We start from the raw sequence: 9,590 nt of genomic DNA on the forward strand, positions 1-9,590 counted from the left end.
GTCTATCCAACAGAATATACAGTCTTCTCAAGTGCACACAGGACATTTTCCAAGACAGACCATATGTTAGGCCACAAATTAATAAAACAAATTAATGTAATTTATAATACAATTAATTATATAATATATAACATATAATACCAAAATAACAACATAATTATGTAGGCCACAAATTAATATTAACCAATAGATTTAAAAATACGGATATTGTACAAAGTCTCTTCTCCAACCAAAATGGGATGAAGTTAGGAACTAATATCAAAGAGAAAAGTGGAAAATTCACAAAATTGTGAAAATTAAATAACAAACTTTTAAACAACCACTGGATCAAAGAAGAAATCACAAGGAAAATTAGAAAATGCTTTGAGATAAATGAAAATGAAAACATAACATATCAAAACTTATGGGATGCAGCAAAGGCAGTGCCAAGGGGGACCATACAGCTATAAATGTTTACATTAAAAAAACCAAGAGATCTGAAATCAGCCACCGAACATTACAACTTAAAGAACTAGAAAAAGAAGAACTAAACCCAAAGCTAGCAGAAGGCAATATATAATGAAGATTAGAGCACAAACAAAATAGAGAAGAAAAAAACAACAGAGAAAATCAATGAAACCAAAACTTGGTGTTTGAAAAGATCAACAAAATTGACAAGCTTATAGTGAAATGGACTAAGAAAAAAGAGAAGACTAAAATTACTGAAATCAGAAATTAAGTGGGCACATTACTACTAATTCTACAGAAATAAAAAATATGAAGAGAGTACTATGAAAAATTTTATGCCAAAAAACTGAATAGCCTAGATAAAATGGACAAATTCCTAGAAACACAAATCTACCAAGACCAAATCATTAAGAAATAAGTAATCTGAATAAACCTATAACTACTAAGGAGACCCAAACAGTAATCAAAAATCTCCCAATAAAGAAAATCCCTGGGCCTCCAGGTTACACTGGTGAATTCTACCAAATATTTAAAGAAAAACTAATACCAATCCTTACCAAAGTTTTCCAAAAATTTGAAGGGAAGAAAGTTTTCCAAACTCATTCTACAAGACCAGCATTACCGTGATACCAAAGCTAGACAAAGACACTACAAGAAAAGAAAGCTACAAACCAATATGCCTGATGAACATTAACGTAAAAATCCTCAACAAAATACTAGCAAACAATTTTGCAGCATATTAAGAGGATTATACATCATGAGCATGTGGGAGTTATTCCTGGAATGGAAACATCCTCAACATAGGAAATTCGATCAATGTAATATGCCTCATCAACAGAATAGAGGGAAAAAACAATATGATCATCTCAATTGCTGCAAAAAAAACGCATTTGACAAAATTCACTATGTTTTTATGATAAGAATACTCAACAAATGGGGAACAGAAGGAAACAACTTCAAGATACTAAATGCCATACATGAAAAACTCACAGCAAACATCCTATTCTATGGTGAAAAGCTAAAAGCTTTTCCTCTAAGATGAAGAACAAGGCAAGGATGCCTGCTTTGACCATTTCTAGTCAACATAGTACTGCAAGTTCTAGACAGAGCAATTTGGAAAGAAAAGAAATAAAAGTCAACCAAATTGCAAAGGAAGCTGTAAAATTATCATTGTCTGCAGATGATATGTTCTCATACGTAAAAAAACTCTAAAGATTACATGCACACACAATCTCAAAAAAATCAGAATAAATCAATTCAGCAAAGTAACAGGATACAAAGTTGATATTAAAAAATCAGTTGCATTTCTATAGTGTATTACACTTACCCTCTAAACACACATTTTTCATAAATGCCCAGTATTCCCAATACATACTATTAAAAGAGCCCCATCGAACAAAGGCTATTATTAAGTGCTCAGGACCTCTTTTTGAGATGCTTCATTCCTTCGCAGCAGTCTCAAAGATAAGGTTTTCCAACTAAGACATCTTGCTCAACATTATGGTCCCGACTGACCAGGTCAATTTTGGTCTGCTGGCCCCTTCCAGTGTTACCTCAGTCAGTATAAGAGTATCTTTGGATGGCAATTCTACCTCCCATTTCCAGAAGCCCTACTTCAACTCTGAGAGCTGGCCGTTTTAAATAGAGTGCACTCTGTTGGGATAGGCTTATTATTATAATAGTAGTATACAATTTTGCTTTCCTTCAATTCAAATTTCTTCCTATTAATTACACATCTTTTCAACCTCCATAAAAAGCCCAGGAGTTGTTTGGCTACAAGCACAACTTGTCACATAGAAAGCAAAATGGAATCAACTTTATGGACATGCTTTAGAAAAGAAGCAAGACAAAAATGGACTTCAAAACAGTTACCTTATTTCCTCTAAGGAGCAACTTACTTACCCCTCATTACAAAAATAATGAATCTGTGAACCAAACGTCAAAGTTCCATTAACATATTCTACTTTGCCATTTATGGGGTCTCCTGGATGTGGACATGATTTTCCTAAAAGATAATTTTCAAATTCATTGTTTTATATGAATTTCAAAAGATTTTAATCGGAATCAAAATTCTACATTGTTCTTTGCAATTTGTGGGAATATTATTGACTTTCTTTAACTATGATAAGGCCAAACTTAAGATTCACATTGACCTAGGCAACCAGCTGCCAAGAAAAAGATTCCCTGGAGATTTTTCAAAGCCCTAAAAACTACCTTGCTTTCTAAAACCTACATTCACATGAGAAAATGATCATCTCAGTAGTGGAATGTGTGCTGTAAAATGTGTGAATATCTCTAGAGCAAAAAAAAAACTCAAAAAATGTTTTGTTTACTTACTTGTACAAGCCTCCCGGAGTGGTGTCCATGTGTTATCAGCCTGACAGCGGGCAGAGGTGGGAAGAGGAGGTCTCTTGAGCTGGTAGCCTAGACGACACTCGTATTCTACTGTGGCACCAGGGCTGTAACGGGGTTGAGCGACACCCTTCAGTTTCATAGATTCGTATCTTAGTGGATCACCACAGGCATCTAGAAAAAAGAGAATAAGAACATGAAAATAAAGCATTTCACCTCTTTCACCAGACAGGGCCTGTGGCCTGGCAGCAGGTAAGAAGTACAGAACAAAGGAAAGATTCTTGAAAAGATGTTAAATGACTGTCCATGCTTTTCCCCAACTGGTGGCAGTTGTGGACGATGTGTCTTGCTTGTTTTTAATAACATCTTATTAGCTTTTGGTTTCTTGGGGAATAAGCTTAATTTTCACTCATCAGTAAATTGAAGAGACAAAATCAATGTTTTTGGTTTATAATATATTTATAGGTATGCATCCTTCCCCACTTTTTTCTAAATTCATTCCCAAACTCACATCTCCTCAAAGAAGTCTCTATAGTATATACCACTCTGCTGAGATTACCCTCCACAGTTTGAAACACAAACTCATGATCACTTGGCACTGCAGGCTCAGTCTCCTCTCAGAAGGTGAGCTCCGAGAGCTCAGGGATCACATGCCTTCTTTTTCTACTACACTCTCTACCCAGCGGGTGCTCAACAAATGCTACGCTAAGAGGCAGTGATTAAATAAGCATCATGGATTTCACAGATCAAAATAAAGATGGACTGAAGTCCTTCAAAATGTAAGATATTTCATATCTTTCATATTGGTGAATTGAGAATTTTATAAGTGAATAGAAGCCATTTAAATATCACAGTGTACTATTTTGACAGGCTTACATGAAAAACACTTTGCTTTCATGGACATTATTTTATATAATTCAATCTTCCTTCACTGATCAATGGATCATGCAGTCCCTCAGAAGCACCCTGAGGTAGCTGTTTGTCCAATATATCCCTGTAGTAAAGGTACTACATTGCTACGCTTTTAGATAAATTTTTTACTTTGGATTTATTTTGTAGGGGGGGCCATTTTTTCTACTTAAAATAATGTCACTTCTACTTCAGCAATTTCTTACATTGCAACTACAATAATATTGATATGACAGAGTGACCAATGTTCTTCCATGTCAGATGCCTGTCAATGGCTCCCCATTCCCCTCAAGATAACGTCTAAGCCCCTTCACATGGCTAACAGTCTTTTAAAATCTGTCACTATCAGGACGCTGTTCACTCTTGCACACTATTCTCAAGCCATATTTGAATTCATGTAGTGTCCATTCAGAGACTTGAATTACATTAGCACTGCAGGCTCCATGCATCACTTTACTTCAACTTTGACCAGGGACCCTGCCATTCCTCCCACCCACTCATCCTTCAGTTTCATCTTAGATGCCACTTCTTCCTTGAAGCTCCTGACATCTCTCAATCAAAAAACTGGGTTAAGTGTTCTCCTGCTGCCCCAACTAACTTCTACCATAGCTCTTTTCATATTGTAATTCTTTATTATTTATACTCCTTGTGAGTCTGTCACCTTCTTGAGAACCATGTCTCGTTCATCACTGCATTTCTAGTACCTAACGCCAGAGCTGAATGATCACTGGAATCAGTTCTATACTTTTTTCTTTTTTTAAAGATTTTATTCTTTTTCCTTTTTCTCCCCAAAGTCCCCCGGTACATAGTTGTATATTCTTCGTGGTGGGTCCTTCTAGTTGTGGCATGTGGGACGCTGCCTCAGCGTGGTTTGATGAGCAGTGCCATGTCCGCGCCCAGGATTCGAACCAACGAAACACTGGGCCGCCTGCAGTGGAGCGCGCGAACTTAACCACTCAGCCACGGGACCAGCCCCTCAGTTCTACACACTTTTAAATCCAAATTCAAATTCTTTACTGTTCAGCCAACTGGTTCCAGAGGTATATGCAAATCATGATTTTTTTTCTTTGCTGACTGTCTTCAAATTTATTTCACTGATTTAGTTACAGACATTTCCCTTTACCAGAGTTTTTAATTTCTTTCACGTCAAAATATTTATGCTTAGTTTATTATTTTATCATGAATCCATTCTTCACTACAGCTATTATATGAAATGGTGTTTTAACATTCTCAAAGGTGAACTCTAAAGATTGTGAGTTATATTTGTTCTATATATTGTGGGTTAATGAAAGATTCCAGTAGTTGGTTCTTACAACAATAGTGATGATAGTAATAATTTTAGAAAAAGCAAATTTAAGCACTACTTGTGCCAAACATTATTTTAAGTGCTTTTAAACTAACTTAATCTTCATGATCATCCTATGAGTTGAGATTACTCTTCCATAATAGTTCCAGGTACTATTTGCCCCTCCTTAAGATGAGCAAACTGAAGCATAGTAAGGTGAAGTACTTTGCCCAAGAAACATTCCCAATAGGTAGAAAGACCCAGGAGTGAAGCCAGGCAGCCTGGTTCCACTACGACCACCACTTCCCATCACGGTCTCTCATCTGGAACCCTCGCGTGCTTACACCAAGACACTGTGTCTGCAAATTAGTCCTCAAGAAATGACCTGCTACTGAGCCTGGGGAAATTAGAGCAACCCTAATGTAGATCTGCGTTGTGCCAAGTCAAACAGAATGGCTCAAGGTGCCCTAAAAGGACAGGTAATAACATCATGCCTGAATTTTATGATGGTGACTGTTCATTCCTGACTATCCTGTTGCTTTTCACAATTTTTCACTCTATGATCTAGTCCTCTCATTGCTCTCGCCTCCTTTGCCCTACTGCTGCCTCACTGGGTAGCTTGGCAGTCCATGAATCCCCGAGCCACGTCACATCTCTGAGCCGTTGCTCACACTGCTCCCTCTGCTCGGAACACCCTTCCTCCCTGCTCAGCAGCAATTCCTGCTCAACGCTTGTCTTCTAGACAAGAAGATAATCATCTTAAAGCTTTATGCACTGGAGAGAGCTGGCCACATAATTTCTCTTGTTGCTTGTCTCCCAGGATTCTGGTAACCTAGCAACTGACCAGACAAAGACTGTTCTCTTTGCATTGTAATATGCAGAATAAGGCCACAAAGTAACTACTGTGTAAGCACTTGTTGATATTGGCTTCTTTACTGGAAAGAAAGAGAAGACCTAAAATAGACAGAAGAAACCACCTATTATGCGAGATTGTGGGTTTGTCCAAAAAAGCAGACTCCTCCTGGAGGAATGAGACTGGTCCCCAAATTCAACAAATGTTCCCTTCTGCGACGTCATACCATTTGGCAACTACCTCTGAGATGACAAACCTCCCAGGCACAACCGTGTCTGCTCACAAAACCTTCTCCTCATCAGCTGCTTCAAAAGTGAAATGTTTATTTTATCCACATTTTCCCCTGCCCGGGATAGTAAGTTCTCATTTTACTTCCTCTAAGTTTCTTACCTCTTTGATTTTACCGTTCAACCTTAACCTTGTTTTTCCTCTTCATTTCTAGTTTTGTTGCGTTCCATGATGCATCCTACTTATTTTAGTGATCTACTTTCCTCTATTTTAAATAGCTTTCAAAGTCTCCTTTAACTTCTAGCTTTAACACTATTCTAAACATTATTCTTCTTAAAAATTCCTTTTGTTTTCTTTTTACTACCACTGTTCCATCCCCCACCCCCTCATATATAGAAATGAACTTGTTAATGATCTGTAACAAGTAAGACTGCAATACTGTGACCCTGGAGAGTCTACAAACAGGGGAAGACACAGCCTCCTGGACCCTCAGCTGTCCTGCCATAGGTTATAGGCACCGCAGGAAGGCCCTCGTAAATACAGTGCCTTGAAGAACCTTCCTCCTGAGGCATTTTTTCCAGAGATCTAAGCCCCTGCTGAATAGTATATTTAATTTTCTAGTATTTAATAGTAATACAAGACTGTTGAAATAGATGCAAAAAAAAAAAAAACGGGCATTTGGAACCACAAGTGTGACAAGACAGACAAGACCTCTGCATTCTAGTGGGGAGCAAACAGAAAAGAGAGTTTAGGAATGGCGACTACAAGCCAGGGAGGATTTAAGCTGGAGAGTGTATGTGTGTCTACCTGAGACTAGGTGGTCAGGGAAGGTCCATCTGAGGGAGTCACATCTCAACTGACTTTGAAGAATAAGAAAGAGCCAATAATGCAAGAGGCAGGAGGACCATGTTGCAAGGCTGAAGGAATAGCAAGTGCAGAAGCCTCAAAGTGGCAGAGTTGGCCTGTTTGATGAGCAGGAAAGTCTTCCCCACCTCCACTTGTTTGCTAAATGCTGTCAGTCTCAGGCTCCTTTCCTCCAGAGCACTTCTTTTGGGTTATAACGTATTCATTAGTATTATGTTTTCGTTACTGTCTGCCACTCCCAACAACTTTTAGCAAATATTTCTTGATTATCTACTGTGTGCTTGGCACTGGGGATCTAACAGTGAGCAAACACAATCTCTGCTTATATTCGGGTGTGTGTGCAGACAGACAATAAAGATCATGAAAACAGGAATGGTTTGTTATTGCTGAGCAGGGTACGCTCCGGACCAGCACAGGACCTGGCACAGGGAAGGCAAATCTTTGTGGAATGAATGCTGCTAAGGAAAGAATGCAGCATACAAACGGTATATGTAACAGGATCCTGAAAATAACTTGGGCAAAGGAACACACGTGAATATGAAGACAGAAGAAATACACCAAAGTATTTAAAACAGTTGTCCTTTGATTTGTATATTTTATACAATAAGTATATCTTTTCCACCAAATATATTTCTAAAGTACTCATTTCCATTCAGTGAAACACGAAACAAATTTAGCTGATGGGCCTTCAGCCATAGTTTTTGAGCTGCGGAGGAAAGCCAAATTCACATTATTTATCGTTCATCTCTTACGATAATCATTTCTCACTACCAATATTTTTTAGGTTACTTCGGGTATCCCCTCCAATATGATCCAACCTAATGAAAAGAAAGGAAGAATGCCAAAAGGCCATTCGGTAATAAAACTGGATACTGTCTGTACTGATTGGGAGCAGGAAGATAACTACATGGGAAAAAAAAAAAAGCAACAGCCTGCAAACGGATTCTAGTATGATCTTGGACAAGAAGGAGTCTGTCAACGTCAGGTACAAAAGCAGGGCGCGCCTTGCCAAACCGTCGGAACCCCAGGCACCCAGAACTTGCTCTCACCCCAGCACTACAGGCACACCACGAGCTTCCCAGCTCCCTGACAAAGCGAGCAGCGGGCTTACTTGCTCCACACTCGGCACCGCTGGGCTGGCCACTTGCGTGGAGCACACACCCGACAACACCGCCCGCGGCTTCGCTCGGGACGCAGCCTGGCCCGGTCAACACCGGCTCACCCACCCCGCCGCACCGCTCGGTGCCGACCACCAAGCCTTCACCTCCTGCGCTTCGTGGTCCTCACCGCCGGGATCCCTGCTCAGCGCCACCCGGGAGGAAGGCTGGCCACGCACTACCCACTCCGCACGACCGGGTCGACTCAGCCCCGCGCCACCTGCACGACCCAACGAGCGAAGTTCCCCCGCCTTCGGCTCAGGTCGGCCTGCCCCCGACCCGCTCCCGTTCGCGCTGGAGCGCACGCCCTCTCCAGGCTCCTACCGGAGGACATGGGTAGCAGGAGCACTAGGGCCCCTAAAAGGATCCCAGCGGAACACCAAGAAGAGAAGTGGCTCTCGGGGCGACAGAGAGGTGCCCAGCGCCGCGCGCAAGACTCCGTCATTTTCGGGGAGATCCCCCGGATTCCCGAGAGCCGGGCGAGCAACCCTTTAGAGTCAGGTCACCAGACGCAACAAACCCCAGACTAGCAGAGCATCTTGAGCCAAACGGCACTTGGGCGTGGCCTGGGCCGCGCCCAGGGCTTAAGTGACGTGACGCGCCTGGGCCGAGGGGGCGGGGCCTCGGCGCGGGGAAGGCGCGTTAGGCCTGGAGAGGACGCCGCGGAACCTGGCTGGGATCTAAGGGACTCGCGTCTGCGGGCGGCTCCGGCTCCTCCCGCGTGAGCCTGACCGCTCTCTGGCCGCACCCTCTGCAGACCTGCCCGGAAGCCCCGAGGAGGCTTGCGGGAAACGGCTGGGTCACCGCCGCATTCGTAAGCTGTTAACACCCCACGCAGGAAGGGCGGAAAGGAAACAAGAGCTGGCGGGTCGTCAGTGGCCCTTTCCCGGATCGCTGGGTCGAAGAATAAAGCGCCTCGACCTGAAAATAGAAACCGGGAGCCCAGGCAGTGGGTCACCGTGGGACCAGCCGCCTCCGGGCTTCAGTTGCCCTGGGGCGCTCCAGGCTGTCAGAACTACCTGGGCCCTCAGTATTCAGCATCAGTCAGGCACAATTAGGGACAATACCTGAGAGCCGTGGTTGAGCCTCTGCTACTGCATCCCGTGCAGGCCTGCTAGAGTTCAAAACCATGAAGACTCGGCCTCTGCACTCGCAACCCCTATCGTGAATTACTCTCCCCCACTGCCTTGAGAGCACGCCTGGGAAGGTCAATTATTAAGGGACACGGGGCCCTTAGACGCTGGGCCTCAGTTCTGTGGGGCCCTTGCCCTTGAGCAACTCAATGTTTTTTGAAGAGGGAATATACGTGCATGAAAAAGGTAAGGACAAGGGTGTATGATGTCCAAATTCCTGGCAGCAATGAATGCTATTATTACTGAGATGGGTAGGAATTGATAACAGGGAGAAATTTTCTGGTGAAACAATCTCTCAGTGCTGGAAAATTAAGAATGAGCAAGATTTATTTGTAGAGTTGTAAACCTGTATGACCACAAAA

General features: G+C 42.2%; 1 protein-coding gene across 9 annotated transcripts in view; it reads right to left on the reverse strand.

Moving 5' to 3' along the window:
- The window catches only part of LOC106842727 (membrane cofactor protein-like), a 42,606-nt gene extending 33,750 nt beyond the window's left edge, over positions 1-8,856 (reverse strand). For 2 of the 9 annotated variants that reach the window (XM_044758444.2, XM_014859425.3), the window contains exons 1-3: positions 8,420-8,664; positions 2,785-2,973; positions 2,350-2,452 (exon numbers count right to left, since the gene is read on the reverse strand). In XM_044758444.2, coding sequence (XP_044614379.1) covers positions 2,350-2,452; positions 2,785-2,973; positions 8,420-8,540 — 413 coding nt within the window. In that variant the 5' untranslated portion in view covers positions 8,541-8,664. Of the gene's footprint in view, positions 1-2,349; positions 2,453-2,784; positions 2,974-8,202 lie in introns of all 9 variants that reach the window. The other 7 variants (XM_070497954.1, XM_070497952.1, XM_070497950.1 and 4 more) reach the window with 6 other exon arrangements.
- Positions 8,857-9,590: the final 734 nt, after the last annotated feature.

The sequence above is a fragment of the Equus asinus genome, chromosome 25, assembly GCF_041296235.1.
Source record: "Equus asinus isolate D_3611 breed Donkey chromosome 25, EquAss-T2T_v2, whole genome shotgun sequence".
NCBI classification, from domain to species: domain Eukaryota; kingdom Metazoa; phylum Chordata; class Mammalia; order Perissodactyla; family Equidae; genus Equus; species Equus asinus.